The sequence below is a fragment of the Abramis brama genome (assembly GCF_963993115.1).
Source record: "Abramis brama genome assembly, chromosome: 23".
Classification (NCBI taxonomy): domain Eukaryota; kingdom Metazoa; phylum Chordata; class Actinopteri; order Cypriniformes; family Leuciscidae; genus Abramis; species Abramis brama.
In genome coordinates, this window is record NC_139985.1 from 9289665 (window position 1) to 9307364 (window position 17700).

General features: G+C 37.4%; 1 protein-coding gene across 1 annotated transcript; it reads right to left on the reverse strand.

The window, feature by feature from the left end:
• Positions 1-11461: 11461 nt before the first annotated feature.
• Positions 11462-17275, reverse strand: grpr (gastrin-releasing peptide receptor). Its single transcript, XM_084100258.1, has 3 exons — positions 16756-17275; positions 13213-13564; positions 11462-11965 (listed from the first exon to the last, which is right to left on the reverse strand). Exons 1-3 carry the CDS (start codon positions 17154-17156, stop codon positions 11585-11587), a joined length of 1134 nt encoding a protein of 377 aa, XP_083956384.1. The 5' UTR covers positions 17157-17275; the 3' UTR covers positions 11462-11584.
• Positions 17276-17700: the final 425 nt, after the last annotated feature.

A 17700-nucleotide genomic window follows, 5' to 3' on the forward strand; every position in this document is an offset into this window, starting at 1 on the left:
AGATTCCGAATTGTAAGGGCCATGACACACAAAGCCAATGATCGGCCATTGGTGAGTGTCTGTTGGGCTAGTTTTACAGTGTGTTTCACACGTCGGCGGCAGTTCGCCTGATTCAGCATAGTGAATCGGCGTCGGGGCCATAAGGTAGACACACAAAACCAACACCAAAGAACAAGCGCTGATGAAAGCTTCCTTTTTTGCCTGTGTCGTGGCAAAAAAGCTACGCTTGAACACACCGAAAGGACTGCAGGCGACTGTCAACTAGCATGCGCGTTCTGCGCCTGTCTGTAAAGGAGATATCTGTCAATTTCTGCAGATATATTTGTCTATATTCGTCAAAAAACCAACACAAACCATAAACAAACCAGTGTGTGCTTACTGTTTTGAATATCAATCATGCTGATTACTTAATTTATTCCACTTGCCTCATTTTATTATTAAAATATTTGCCCAGGAACACTCAGGTAAGATGGTGTAAAATTAGAACAGCCTTCTGTCTGTACCATCTGTGGACTCTCTCTAGACTCATTTACAAAACTGAACAGCCAATCAGAGTTCTCTCTTTCACTGACAACACAACGGCAATTCCAGCCTACATGATGAATCGCCCCCCCAAAAACCTGACCCTGTCCGACTAGAGCCAACGGTGCAGAACACACCGGAAAAACCAAGTCGACCGAAGCTTAAAAACAGCCCGACGGCCGATCGTCGGCTTGGTGTGTCCCGGGCTAGAGTGATGCAGGTATGCTTCATTTTGTAGGCCAAACGGCACAGCAACAACAACAACAAAAAAAGCTCCTTGATCAACAGAAGTGAATGATACTTACACAATTTGTCCATCAAGATAATCATCATAGTTGAACACAACTTTTATGAATTTAGACCTTATTTCAGCCATTTAACCAAAATCCCATTAAAAAACCCCATTGACTTCGGGACATGGAGCCAGAAGTGCTAAAATCCTAACTATAGTAAATGCTAACTATATTTTCATTACAATGTGAGATGCCTGGAATGAAGACAGTGATAAACATGATTGATATTCAAAATGGTAAGCAATTAAGCGCTGCTTTGTTATCATTTGTATGTCTACAGTTCAAGTTTCAGTTTCTCTTTTTGAATGATGAATATATTGATTCCTGCTAATAAAGACAGTTATTTCCTTACACAGTTGTTCAGACGCAGGTTTTGGCCAAGCAAAGGGACAACGCAGTCTGCTTTTGTCGCCTCTTTTTCTTTAACGGCCTTAAACTGCCTTTCTTGGGCGGCAGTGGTTCATGTAGGTTGTCTACAAACCGAAAGGTTGGTGGTTCAATCCCCGGTTCCACTTGACCAAGTGTCGAGGTGTCCATGAGCAAGACACCTAACCCCAGCTGCTCCCGACGAGCTGGATGGCGCCTTGCATGGCTGACACCGCCGTCGGTGTATGAATGAGTGAGTGAATGGGTGAATGTGAGGCAATGTAAAGCGCTTTGGTGGCCATAGGTCTGTGAAAGCGCTATATAAATGCAGTCCATTTACCATTTAAAAAGCTTTCACGTTCTCGTAGAACTCGTAATTACAATTTGTAAACTCTAAATTTTCTGAGAGCTTTGTACCACCTGACCTCTGCAGATGCATTTTGCCGTTATTAGTGTTGCCATAGAAATGCATAATACAATTATGACATGTGAAAGCAGCATTAAGGCCTGTTCACACCAAGGATGATAACTATGAAGATAATGATAAAGCTATATAGTTCTAAAAATCTAAAAAGCTACAAAGAAATTACATATTGTGTCAATTAAAGTTTGTTTTTTTGTGAATAATTATCTTGGTTACACTCTGCACCTGATGCATGTACAGTAGATGGACTAATGCACAGTCATTAAGTGCTATTTTTGTATTGTTATTTCTCGCTCACAAGAGAAACGCGAGACAAAATGTATCAAAATGGCTTCAGTTGCATAGATGCTGGTTTTTATTCCATAGTGACTTTCTTGTAGGGCAGTTTTAATTGGAACAATTTTCATGGGGAAAGTGTAATTGCAGGGGTCTTAGAGTGTAATTGCAGGGGTCTTTTTCACAATCTACAGATGCATACAGAGAAACTTTTTGAATGAGGTGCTTTTCAAGAACATACACATAGCCTATTCATCCATGAAAATTTCTTGGCCTTTTATGTCCGTTCAGAACAATCTGCACTTGAGGTACATATAGTGGTTGCTTTACTGTTGGGTTATTTATGGACTGCCATGTGGTCTACTGGATTATTGGTTTATTTATTGGTTTGATGGTATTGACTGGTGTTCCATGCATTTTATTTTGAGTTTATTTGATTCTGTACTGGTTTCTTAAAGGGATAGTTCACCCATATATGAAAATTGAACGTAATTCCAAACACTTTCTCTGTTCTGTAGAACACAAAAGTGGAATTTTTGAAGAATATCCTGGCTGATCTAATGGAAACTGTGGATGTCAAGCTCCAAAATTACCATAAAAGTTTCATAAAAGTGGTCTATATGACTCATGTGCTATATTCCATGTATTCTGATGACATACAGTCCCCAATCATTATATGGAGAAAGTGACCAGGATATTTTTTTTAATTCACCTTTTGTCTTTTGTGCTCTACAGATTTGCAATGACATGAGGGTGAGTAAATTATAACTGAATTTTAAATATTTGTGCTAACTCTTCTATTAAATACGTTTTCGGGAAATAATAGTGCTTCTCGTTTTATCTCTCTCTTCAATCAATAGCCAACACACAAAGCAGAGAACAGTTTGATGTTGATTCCTTAATTTTCTGTCATTTTTTTCTTTTTCAGTTTTGAGGACTTTCTGATTGAAAACATGGGCACCCACAACAACCACTTAGAGCTGCCAGTCATTCAAATTTACTGGCAAGTGTCCAGTCCTCTGAGGCTCTGTACTTGGCTCTATTTTCCAGCTGCTTCATCTTGACACTTCTACATTTAATCCATTTCACTTCACAGACCTTTTCAAAGACCTTTTGTCACTTTCACACATTTAAATTATTTTTATTCAGGCCAAGCTGGTCAAATCTAAAATGCCAAAAGGGATATCACCTTTCGTTCTACACAAGATTCATTCATAATTGAGTGCACATTACTACCCATGCTTTGAGAACAGTTCTGCTGGGAAAATAAGTAATTTTTTAAAGCCTAGCAAATTGGATGCAGATTCCTCAGCTCTTGAGTTCTTTGATTTCTCCGAGAATAACAGTGTTACTTTGCATGATTTTGTTGGGACGCCCAGTCCCATGACAATTAGCAACTGTTTGAAAAATTTTCCATTTGTAATACTTCTCGCAATTGTTTCATTGTTTGGATATTGCAGAAAGTCTGAGAAGCATCGATACAGTCATGTGTCTGTTTCATTCGTGATCATTAAGAAATCATTCTGAGCTAATTTAGTTTTTTGCAAAACCTTTTTTATTTTTTGCACAGTTTTATTTTTTGCTATGTTTGTGAAAATGTCTGTTCTGCCTAATTAAGTGGAAACGGCAGTACAGTGTCTTTTTGCAGTTACTGCATTGCATTCCTTGCGATTCACTTTACATTGGCAGATTAAATTTGGCTATAAATATTGTTTAAATATTTAAATAAAAATAGTAATTTGTAGCATTACGAACACTATACTTACAGTCTCTTACTTCTGCCAAAATGGATAAATGTTTCTGATGACATTACTCATCAGATTTTCTGTCCAATCAAATGCTCTCTAAAGCACCCCCCCCCCCAACATTATAAAAATTTTGACATGTATAAAAATGACATACTGTTCGATATGTCCCGTTCTGTTTTCCTGTTTCAGTGGAAATTACATCAACACATTGAATAATGCTGCGCATTTCAAGGCACTTCAGTGGACCTTTAACTCAATGCTCGCAATCACAACATTGAATAGGGCACAGCCGATTGGTTCCTACTGTATCAGCAGCCAATAAGCTTGTTACTCAACTTTCAAATATGGTCAGTGTTTGCTGTAGCAGTTTGCAGCGCATTTTCAGAAACCCTCCACCTCCCCAGCTCCACCTGTATAGATCTGCTACGAGCAGTGCTGGGTAGTAACTGATTAAATGTAATCTGGATTATTTAATCAGATTCCAAAAATGTACAACTTGTAATTAGATTATATTACATTTTAAAATGCTCATAATCAGATTACAGTTACTTTTTATGGATTACATATTATTTACACAATGGCAGTAAATGATTCATGATTTATTGATTCTTTCCATCACACTCCTCTGTGCCCATTGCCCATACTCAGAGGAGAGTGATGGAAAGTTACTGTCCAATCAAAGTTTTACATTTTCCTTTCTAAAAAAGCCTATTGTCATACCTTTTAGCTTTGACTATATTCACAATGTAGAATGGCATCAGCAGAGGCAGCGTAGCAGATCTATTCCAAACAGACATATTTTTCACATTATCCATTACTAATGCCAAACACTCCGTCATGAGATAAATGTCTACAGTATATTGTAATTTTAGATTATTGGTCAATTTAATGCATCCCTGGTAATTTCTTTCAAAAACTTGAATGTGATTCTGAACAACATATACAGTATACTGTAAAATACCTATGGTGTATGATGTTATGTTATATAAATTATATTATCCCTGTTTCTCTATTTATTCTTGCTTTGAAAGGTTTTATCATTATTTTTCTTTCTGTATGACATGACTCTTTACAGGCACATTTTGTTTCAAAAGCAAACCTTTATGTACAGTCCACAAATCTGGAATGTTACTCAGGAAATGTTTTCAGTGGTTTTACCCCATTAAAGTGATAGCATCAGAGGACAGAAGCTTGTAAAAATATCTGATTAAAGATCAAAGGCTATAGCTTGTTTTGCAAGGTTTTAGCTAAGAAATTGACAGATTACCAAGCAACTGTATAATTAAGAGAATAATCTGAAGTCTCGTAGGACATGACTCAACACGGTTATGAAGGCAGAAAGCTCTCATTTGTGCACAAATGTATTTTCTGAAACACCTAATATGTTGTTAAAGAGTCATACATGCACAGCAAATGCTGTGCCATCCAGTCACATATGTTGTTGATGCAGTGCTTGCCAAACTGCTTTGATAAATTTCCCACGATGCCCTGATATTGATGATGAGGTACTATTTACAGGAAGTTCGCACCCCATTGCACATACTTAGAGGAGAGTGATGGAAAGATACTGTCCATTAAAGAACAAAAACAGGCCCACATTTAACATTCCAGTTGGTGTAGTCAGTTTGATTCACTCATATTAAATTATAAGATATGATTTGAAAGCTACGTTATATGATATACAGTATTCAAGTCCTTGTACTTGCACTTGTAAACAATGTACTTGAACCCAATGTGAATCAATGAGCTCAGTATAGCACCACAATGTTACCTCAGTTCTGTGACGTCATGTAAAGTTGTAATACAAGATCAAATGTTTAATTATACATGATAAAACGTGCTGTTAAATTTATTTTACCTGTCATCTGCAGCAGTGTGGGGTACATGAAGGCTGAATTTTGTGCCAGATCAATATGATTCCAAGTCAGCTATTTACCACTTGACAATAAATCCAACCTCATCATTGTTGACCTTTAGTGCAAATTAAGGACTTAAAGGTGCAAATTCACTCTAAACACACACACAAGCACACACGCGCACACTACTATAAGCTGTCCCCATAAGGTCAAAATCTACTGATATTACTATCCTTGTGGGGGACATTTAGTCCCCATAACGTAGGGAATACCAGGTACACACACACACACACACACACACACACACACACACACACACACACACACACACACACACACACACACACACACACACACACACACACAGATGCGCATAGGCAAAGCACTTACTGATGCAAACTGACAAGTCAAAACCCACATCAGGGGAAATGTTAAATGCCAAGTTATTCGAAAGCACATAGCGCTTTCACTTGTTCACTAACCAGCAGCAGCACTAACACAATATCATTCTGAATAAATACAACCACATGGTTTAATCATCACTATTCCTGCAAATCACAATTCAGATTATCACAATAAATCACAATAAACACTCACTTGCAGTATAAACAGATACATTCTTGGTGAAAGTAACTTTACCTAAAAAAATTAAATAAGCCTTTTAGCCTGACACACAGACACTGGCTCAACCAATAGAATGAGTTTGGGGGTGGGACGATCTGTCTGCCCAACCAATGGAATGTAGGGGGAGTGTTCGAGAAACCTGTTTGAAAATGATTATCTTTGCAATTCTGTTTGCAAGAAACATTAACAATCAGCATAAAGCACAAAGATGAACAGAACACCCTCAGAAAAAGTAAGGGTGCAGGAAATATTCGTATTATCATTCATAACTAATGTATTTTCTCTTCTTATATATATATGGCTTTAGTTTTAGTTAACTTAGTCATAAACTAAGCAAAAACAGTGATGGGTTGAATGAAGGAAAACAGATTATGTCTTTAACTGCTGCCAAATAGAAAAAAAACAATTTAATTACAGATTGATTAAATGACAGCAAAGAAAGAAACAGTGGGAAAACAACTGATATTTTTCAGTACAACCATTCTTAAAAGGCCTGATTGGCCTCAACAGGCCAGCTTTTTGCTCCCATACATCTATTTTTACTTGATCTAATCTCCTTAAATATTCCTAAGGGACAGATATGGCTGTTAAATGTGAGAGAGTTTATCTCTGATATGTTCTCTATTTTATATCTAAATTTGAACTTGGTGAGAAAATACTTAAATGATTTCTACCCTGCTATTCTGATTTGCAAATTAACGGAAAAAATAATAACTCACATAAATGCTCAGTTTGTTTATAGCATCAGTGGTCTGAGCATTGAATATCTGAACTGGACAAACACTGGGGACGTCCAAATGAGAATGAAAGGTCATATTAGTGCATTCGGCATGATGCATTTAAATATCATTCACTTATCTTTCTCATCATCAATCAGATTAATAAGTATGCACTGATTGTCCATCTCATCCAAGAGCAGAGGTCAAGGTTAAGCATGGTCCAGTTTGCCCCTGTTGGTAGATGTTGTAACTACACCACTCAACATCTTTCTCCCTTCATCTTCTCCTTTTTTCATAGTTTTAGCTCTCCATTTCAGTTGACTGCCTTTTTCTTTTGTTTTTTTGTTGTAGTGTTTTTTGTTTAGTTTTTTATATCCAGATTGCTTGTTGATTATTGTAGTGTTTGTACACACTACGTTTTCAAAAAAGGGACAATCACATGTAATAGTCAACTATTTTGCTGGGTAAACGCACCATTTTATTCACAAAGTCAAATACACTTGAGTTTCTTCATGTAAAACAAGATCACAAGTCCACAACAACAACATCATTGCATCCACATTAACCATTACAGATCAGAAAGTTATTTTCATCTTGTAAAGAACTGGAGTCTATGATCATTCACAAAATGAAAAGCATAATCAATATAATCTTCAGAAAATACAACCAGCACTAAAAGCATTATGAAGGATTGAACCACAAAACAGCAATGAAGGAAATAGTTTCATGAAAATAGCACGGATAATTCCATAAAGGCACCACAAAAGTACATGTCCTTCAGAAACCCCAGTCCATTCCTGCCAGGATTCAACTTGTACACAATACTGACTAAATAATACAGCAAAACATCAGGCAATGATCAATACAGCTCTTTTAAAATGACTTTTACTTGTAAAGCAGACAAGGACACTGACTATTTTTTGTTCACATTTGAAAACAATGAAGTGCTTTCTCCAAATCAACGCCCAAAACACTAACCCATGTAAACTTAAAACCAAAAAATATTTATCTATTCCAAATATTTAGAATAATCACAGTCCCAGTTACCTCATTAGAACTACAAGTCACCATGGAAAAAAAAATATATATATACAGTATATATATCCAAATATTGCAAATAAAACAAAATAAATACATACTGAGTAAATTACAACAAATTTGTTCATTCCTTCACATTAAAATGGGTTTTCCTCTCCAGCGGCGCCTGCAGGTATATGAGTAAATGGACAGGGCAAGTGGTTTGACTGTATAGATAAACTTTTCTCTGCTAATATTTCATATAAAAACATACAAATGAGAAACAATTTAATCGGAATTAGCTACAGTATTAAGATGCCAAAACATAAAATAGTTACAAACTGCCATGAGGTGTTGGATATTCACCTACAAACTGAAACAAAAGACTGCTTTTTGAGTGGTAACTAAGGGGCCGTTTACATGGCACCGTTTTCAACTAAAACGGAAAACTTTTTATGTGTTTTGGCCCTTCATTGACATGACAGTGGCATTTTGGGGCCTGAAAATGTAAACTTTTGAAAATGGGACTCAAAGTGCATGTTTTTGAAACCGATTCCATTATTGGCCCTGTCCCAAATTGCACACTCCGGACTTGTGGACTTCCTCAGAGTCCACACTTTGGTGACGTCATGTAGTGCAGACCTATAGGGCCCTTGGCGCGAGTCCACGAGGGCGCATTGAGAGGTATTTTTGGGACAGACTCGATCCTCACGCCGGAAATAACGGTCTGGTTGTTGTTGGACAGGAGAAATCACATTTTTGCGCTCCGACGTCTTATCTCCATGTCAACTACACAGCCTAATTTTACAGTTCTATATTTTGATATTGTGCATGCCACCTGGACATTAGACAATACATCATGCTTATTTAAATTATGTATACAGTTGTACATAATAATACATAATGTTCATAATAATTTCATAATAGTTGTACATAATAATACATAATGTTGAACTAAGATTACAATTTTAACACGTAATGAAAATGTGCATGAGTTTCAGAAGAATTTACAGGTTTCAATATTCATACTATGTTTACATATGACTCAGTAAAGCCCTGGCATTCGGTTCTATTTATTTAATGAATCATAATGTGATCGTATTATTCAACGCACTATTATTATGTTTGAGACATCAACCACTGGTCGATGACAATAATGTTTGTATAAACTGTAGGTAACAACTGGTAAAATGTACATCTAGGTCATAAAAAACATAATATTTTCTTCTCAGCCATGTCAACAATTATCCGTGAGCGAAATCTCCTCCCATCCGTTGTCTGATTGGCCTTTCGCAAGGATTCCTGGGTAGTTAAAGTGTGTGGAGCCTGCATCTATGCGGGCTTCGCGGAAGACCGCTTCAAGGGTACAAAGGGGGCGCTGCTGAGCACACTTCAGAGCGTTAAAATGCTGAATGGGACGGCCTACGGACTCGTAGACTCAGCGAGCACGCGCAATTTAAGTCCACGAGACCGAAAGTCCACATGAAGTGCGCCATTTGGGACAGGGCCATTGTTTCCGTGTAAAGTCTATATAGGCACAAAGTGTTTCTTCATAAAGTGACATCGCCAACTGCTGGCCTGGCAGCATAATACAGTGTTTTAGTCGCTTTCGCAGGGATCATTTTGACAACGTTGATGTCTGTACGCAAAGAAAAACGTTTCCGTTTTTAGTACATCGTTGTGATGTAAACGTATAAGGCCTGTTTCACACTGGACGTGTATGCAGAGCATAACCAGTGAGGTTTTTTTTTTAGCGGCCATGTTAACGAGCAGAAGCGGCAGTCATTTCAGCACAAGTCTATTTTTGCTGCGCCATTCATGCTGAATTAAAGCCACAGTGCCTTGTTCTTGATCAAATTACACCTGGGTTAACAAGTACCTGTAGAGAAAATTATACAAGTAAGGTGTGTGTTTTTCACATAAAAGTCACCATATGACTTTCAGCACTATGAATTTTTTTTAATAAAACAATTTTTGCTGTATGCAAACCTCAAAAGCTTGTTTAAATGATTAAAATTAGATGTATAGCTTAACTTTAAGATAACTTTTAGCACATATATAAACAACGTTATATGCATGTATAATGTGTGTGAGGGGAATGCAGTAGCATCACAGCAGAGTATGCTGCACATCATAAATCAAAGCATGTTGCAGACAGTGTTTGTCGGAGAACACCTGAAAAAGGTGACACAATGGATAATTCTCGTCTGCATTTGCAGTACACGCGCCGTGGTTCAGCTGCGCGCGACAAATGCTGCCAGTTTAGGTGAGTTCACGCCATGTCGTAATTGACGTAATGATTCTGAACTGTAAAAAGCCTTCACTTGCTTGTAGAACTTTTAATTTCAAGATACAACATGTAATTTGCTAAGAGCTATGACTTGTATCATGTTGCAGCTATGCCACCTGAACCAGGTAATTTATGGTAATTTGTGGTAATTTATGGTAAAAACGAAATGGCGTGAACGCAGCAAAAGCACAAGTGAATTGACACATTCTGCTTCCGCTCCACATGCTGAACACCTTCTGCGCTGCTTCCACTCTCTGCTTATGCGTCAAACAGCATTCATTCACACCGAAAGTGTTTTTGTGTTCACCTGCATTGTTTTTCAATTCTCTCAGTTTTAAGTTTTTACAATTTTTTTACTTTTTAGTGTTGTTTTAGCAACGCAAATCATGAAAACGTGCAAATAACCAACTATGAAATCCCCAAAAAATTATTTGTTGTCTTTTAAAGGGATACTCCACTTTTTTTGGAAATAGGCTCATTTTACAACTTCCCCAGAGTTAAACAGTTGAGTTTTACCGTTTTCGAATCCATTCAGCCGATCTCCGGGTCTGGCGGTACCACTTTTAGCATAGCTTAGCATAGATCATTGAATCGGACAGGACCATTAGCATCTCTCTCAAAAAAATGACCAAAGAGTTTCGATATTTTTCCTTTTTAAAACTTGACTCTTCTGTAGTTACATCGTGTACTAAGACTGACGGAAAATGTAAAGTTGCTATTTTCTAGGCTGATAACTATACTCTCATTCCTGCGTAATAATCAAGAAACTTTGCTGCCGTACCATGAGTCCAGCAGGCGTAATGATATGACGCAGCGCCTGAAAATAGGTCTAATAGGTTAGACAAACTTAGTCCCGGTCACGTTGGAAGTTACCGAGCTGGGGACTATTTTCAGGTGCTGCATCATATCATTACACCTGCTGCACTCATGGTATGGCAGCAAAGTTTCTTGATTATTACGCAGGAATGAGAGTATAGTTCCTAGCCATATCAGCCTAGAAAATCGCAACTTTTCATTTTCTGTCGGTCTTAGGTCTTATACGATGTAACTACAGAAGAGTCAAGTTTTAAATAGGAAAAATATCGAAACTCTTTGGTCATTTTTTTGAGAGAGATGCTAATGGTCCTGTCCGATTCAATGATCTATGCTAAGCTATGCTAAAAGTGGTATCGCCAGACCCGGAGTTCGGCTGAATGGATTCGAAAACGGTAAAACTCAACTGTTTAACTCTGGGGGAGTTGTAAAATGAGCCTATTTCCAAAAAAAGTGGAGTATCCCTTTAAACTAAACATGATTAGTTTTAAAAGGAATTGTTCCATTCTGTCATAATTTTTTTTCTGTGGAATGCAAAAGGAAAATTTTGAAGAAGAGAAGTTCTTTATTTTTGGGTGAACTAGCCTATTCCTATAATATAACTCTGAAGAAGAAGCTAAATATGCTTGTTCAGCTCTAATGGCAGACAGCGTGGCCATTGACCAGGCTGAAGCTGGCCACAGAGTGGTTCTGGGTGCTTTTGAGTGAACTCAATCGTGTGTTACGCCTAGTGTTTTGTGAACGCAGAGAGATGGATGGGCAGCAGCAGCAAAGCTGCTTGTTGAACTGCTTCCTAAAGGATTTGCTGAGCAGGTAGAGAGCGAAGGGGTTCACACAAGAGTTGGTAAAGGCAAGGATACGTGCACACACACTGGAGATGAAATGTGCCATTGAGGTGTCCACTTCCGTGTAGTGGTAGGACCGGTAGAGGTAAATCACATGGTTGGGGAGCCAGCAGATGGCAAAAAGACCCACGAACACCAGCACTGTCTTGGCAAGCCGCATCCGTGACTCAATCTAGGAAGCAGAGAGGTAAATACCCTATCACATGTGCAGAAAAGTAAATATCACAGGTTGTCCTAATATAATCATAAAAAAAAAAAAAACTCCTATTCCAGCTGTTTTAACTTTCTGACCCGTCTAATGCAGCAACATTTGGCTCAACCAATGACGTGATTTGAGGCGGGACTAATTGTTTGCTCGACCAATGGAAGACCTTTTGGAATATTTCCAATTGCATTTGGTGACACTAGTGGCACTTCAGTTTTATTATTATTTTTTCTTTTTATTAACTACTAATAAATATAGCTTTTATGATGCATTTATTTATATTTATAAGCACTGAACAAAATATGAACAAAATATGTTTAATAAATTGCATTAAAAAATCACAAGAAATATATTGAACAGGTACTTGTTAAACCAAGTGGTCTCATAGATGAAGAATAACAACAGCAGCAATTAGATAAAGGTACATTTAAATGGTTCCCGCATGGTTCCTTTCAAATGCATACAGACTGTATTATTCACATAACAATGGAACAGCAGAGCAGATGTATCCAGTCTCATCTTGTTTTGTGAATACCTTTCAAAAATAGCTACTGAATCAACCTTTTCAAACTCAGCAATGGAAAATATATAATATAATATAATATAATATAATATAATATAATATAATATAATATAATATAATATAATATAATATAATATAATATAATATAATATAATATAATATAATGTTTTTATGTTGAGCAAAAACATTCTAACACCTAGAAAAAAAAAAAAACAAGAGCCTACTTAACATGGAAAAGCCTTACATAAAATTACGTGTTGCTTGTTATAAATACATCTTTTGAAATTGGAATATCAAAAATGATAAAAAGGCTGTGATATGTATGTGATATGTGACATATCACTAAAAGGATACAGTATGTATGTTGTGTGTCATCATACATGATTTGGGTATATTAGATTAAATTATGTTAAAACTATAGGATATTTTGTATAAACCAGAAAAAATGACAAAATTAGTTTATCTACAGAACTTTTAAAAAAGGAAAAAAATATAATAATAACAGGTTTGAAGCATAACCTGTGGACACAGCGTTATGTAATTAATGTCAACTAAAATCTAGGAAAGTCACTGAACTTTTGTTAATACATTTAGAAAAATGTATTATATAAGTTACTCAGCTATTCATTGCTAAACAATTAAAACTGTTAGTCTAACTTCAACAACTGAAGCACTTGATCTTTGTACTCACCTGCCTCCGAATGTGCGCATTTCCTTCCACAGGCATGTTGATCGCACTCTCAATCAGACTCCTGGCAATGAAGATGTAGTACACAGAAATAATGAAGAGAGGAATGATATAGAATAAGAGAAAGGAGGCCATGGAATGGATTTTAGGTTGCAGGTCTCCAGCGTGAGGGTACGGGGCGCATGCTTTAAAGGTCTCATTGCTTTGTGGGATGTGGAAGGTGTGGAGATCGGAGAACACCGCCTCAGGAATGGCCAGGGCCATGGAGAGCAGCCAGATTGATGCAGCCCTCAGGCAGACCTTTAGTGAAGCTTTAGATGCCTTGATATCCATTGGCTTGACAATAGCCTTGTATCTAAGAGACAGAAAAAGACCCCAGGAGCAGAAGGAGATATTTTAATTAACCTTAAGGACAATGTTTTAATTAAGAAAAATATAAATAAAAAATGTGACTAATTAACTCAGTGTCTGAGTGGCTGAGTTCAGTCAAAGACAAAGTCCCTTTCAAAGAAAGTCTGTTCACTCGGTGGCCATATTTGCAACACTTCTGGGCAACTATTTCGGACATCCAAGACCAAAGTCCAAAGTAACTGAATGCGGGAATCCTGAAATCTCAAAAACTGCTTGTCGAACTCCTAATTAAATAACATTCTGAGACAGTCTTAAGTGCGAGTCTCAGGTTTCTATGGGAACTGGAGCTTCTAACGGCAGCTGTAGTGACGCAATGACTTTACCAATCAGCGATTGGCTCTTTTATTTAGAAGGCGGGATGTATTCTGCCATATTGCGCGTAGCAGTTTCTCCCCAGGCATAGACCTTCTGTTAGGGATCAAAAACTTACTGTGTTTTCAGTTGCAGCCATCCGCTGTAAAAAAGCTGTATAAATCTCCTAGATCACTTGTAATTTTTTTTTTTTTGTCTACTGAAATTTCTTGGATAGATACTTTTGCATTGTTTCGTCAGTAGAACAATCCAAAAACATTTTTTTTATTATAAAAATAATAGATATAGAATAGAAGAGTGATAGGAGTAATAGGAGTGAACCAACCTTGAATATCTAGTCTTTGGTTCAGTTTAGCTGTATGTAACCTAATGTTCCAATTTTCTTAATGGATCAGCTGAGAACAGAAAAATTGTCCATTAGGCCTTTAACTAAACAATCTGCCTAGCAACAAGTTAATCGATGGTATGCTTTTGATGAAGTACATTAGCCCACGTTATTTCACCTTGTTTTTTAAATAATAATGTTTAATTGCAGGCATGTTGAGAAACTACATTAACTATGATTCAGCAAAGAAACTCCACCAATCGGAGAATTGCAACAAGCAAATCGTGACAAACACTTTACTGTCTGCCTACTCCCAAGAAGCACTTCAAATGATATAGAGTCAGTTTCCATACACTCTCAAAATACTTTGTATGCATAATAATATACATATTTTGCAATGAATGAAAAATATATTGTAATAATATATAATATTATAATAATATGTATCTTTCAGAACATTACAAACTTCAAATCAGCATTTATAATGTTGTGATTCACTTCGTAGCTGATGGAAAAAAATACTTGCAGAACCAAGGTAAAATCTGAAAAAGTGGTCGGGCACTGTTGCACTCTATTTGGAATTATCAGATCGATGCTGGATTGGCCAATCAGAACTGACTATTCCAGAAAACCCATGTAATCATTTTTTTTTTTTTTACCAGAAGTGAGAGTAGCCTATCCTATGACTGATTTGAAGCCCATCAGATCCAGACCACAGGAAAAGATCCTCCCACCTACGAGTTCCATTTACCATCTGTTGTTTATTGCCGTTCACCTAAACAGATTAGCCTCCAGTGCTAATCAGACTCCCACCACATAGATCATGGCACAGTCTTCCTGCTTATTCATTTTTCCATTTCTTTATCAGAGGGAGATAAGTGTAAGTGGAATTAAATTTCAATCACATGAATTTGTATAGTGCACATCACAATATCCGTGTTGTTCCGAAGCAAAGAACATTGCCTCACAATCCCCTCAGTGAACAAGTCAAAGTCAACAATGGCAAGGAAAAACTCACCAATAAATCTCTGACTCTTCATGAATTTCTAAGCACCTTCAAGTTCTGGCATTGATATAAAAATATGAATCACTTCACCACACTATCAACGTTTTCTCATTTAACGCGAGGGCAACTCAACACTCAGTTGATCCGTTGCTCTGGAGGTGAGTTCTCTAGAATCAACACTAACAGGCAGAGGAAGCAGTTTTCTCCATCATTAAGCATGTTCTTTTTCATTTCCGTTCACCTGCTACTATCAGACACCAAGTCACACGCTTCCTCAAGAGAACTGACAGACCAAGAAAAGGCATAAAATTGGAGCCTTGTATATGGGATATAAATACAGATGTTTATAAATAGAATAGAATAGAATAGAATAGAATCAGTCCCTGGATTGCTAAAGTCTGGGTTTATAATACAACCTTTCTCTTTTACATTGTGAATTACACAAAAACTGTTTTTTTTTTGGTTTGTTTTTAATGCTAGCTTCTCAGCTTTTGAGTTTTTTTTTTGTGAGGCTAAAGTGGCACTTTGAGTGGGATTTTGAGTTACCTGCATGTGGCATTGCACTTTTTAGCGCAATTTTCCCCCGAAATTGCGCTTGTTAACTCATGATTTCTGTTCTGTGCGTCTGTGCGCACCAATCTTGCACTTCTATCTACTCCTCAACCAGACCACCTAGAGACTTCGGGTTTTCGGCATTATGTTAAGGAAGGTCTAATCTCGGGAACGCACAAAAATAAAATCCAGGAAAAGATTTACTATCTCTTAGTGTTGTGATCCCATGAGGTGAGAAAATTGCGCTAAAACACTCACCGAGTTTTTATTACTTGTTTTCTATTGAAACTTACAGAATAATGAGTCTGTGCCCCCACTCGAAAAAGCATGTCATCTTTAGATTGTCATGATGGAATTTCAGGTGGTTAGTTACTGGTCTATCAACCCTACCAACTTGTTCAAGGTCTGCCAGGTCACGCTCACTCACACTTACTAGTCACCTTGGACCAGACCCTGAAGCCCTCACAAATAAATAAATCTCTTGTAACAATACAAATACATGTTATGTAATTGACCATTCAATAACCATTTAAAAACCACAATAATGTTTTATAGCTGTCTTTTTATAGAGGTTATGTTTAAAAAGAACATCCCCATTCTCAAGCTTGATTAATTGACAAAGACTTTAGAGGTAATTATTAATGACTTGAACATTTGAATCGCTTCCTGATATATAAAAGGCAATCAACCAGGAAACTTAATGACCCATTTTACCTGATTTTCCACTTTAGCTGAACTCAGCATAATAATAATATTTAGTGACATTTTACATTAGTGTTTATGTTAATGATGACTATGAGTAATTTAGTAATCATTTTGAGGAGCTTGCTTCATCAACACATTGTGATGATTGTAATTAATGACATTAAAAATATATTTAAACTGAAATGGTATTGTTTTGCTTTCTGAACTGATGCTAATAAAGGATATATCTCGTTACCTGTCCGCTGCCAGCGCTGTGAGCGTGAACACCGACACTCCGACTGAAGTCAGTTGAAAGAACGGAATGAGTTTACAACCCATCCGCCCAAACAGCCACTCATCCGCCAGAAACTTGCTGGCATCCACGGGCGCACAGGTGACCAGCAGCAGCACGTCTCCGAGGGCGAGACTCGACATGAACAGATTAGGGACATTGCGCATGGATTTCACGATGCAAAACGTCCTAATGAGCGTCACATTACCAATGAGTCCAGCAGTAATGAGGAGCGCGTAAACGGTTGCGATAATGATGCCTGAATGCAAGTGTGGATGCTCCGGAACGGTGCTGGTGTTGTTGCGCTCCAGAGAGTCACTCAGAAACTTTACATCTGGTGTCGGGGTTAATGTTGCGTCAGACATGTTTTCAAATCAGTTCTTGCGCATTTCGAAACTCAAGTGTCCAATATAAACGCATATTTCCATGAATACGGTTTGTACTGTTAGTCCGGTGATATTCCTTTCCAGCTCATCCTGTGCGCAAATGGCGAGTCCATGCGAGGATTGGCTCCTATATGCCAAATCGATGCGCCTGCGCTCTCATGTGTTGGAAACCTACATTTTATTTAGCCATAAAGCCTGTCTCTAAATCTAGTGAGCTGCCTACCTAGACAGTACAGACATATATATATATATATATATATATATATATATATATATATATAAAATTTATGATTTACAATTTATATATATATTTTTTAAATGGTTACAATGTCATTCATATTATTATGAAATTTAACATGAAGGTTTCATTCACTTTGTTTTATTATTTGGGGTTAGGGTGACCACCTGCTAATAAGCCCAAGGGGGGACAAGGGGTATGTTTCTGAGGGACAATGTGGGACACTGCCTGGCGCGGCGGTGCCCCCACCCCATGGGCAGACTCACTGTGGATAGTGGTTTACCC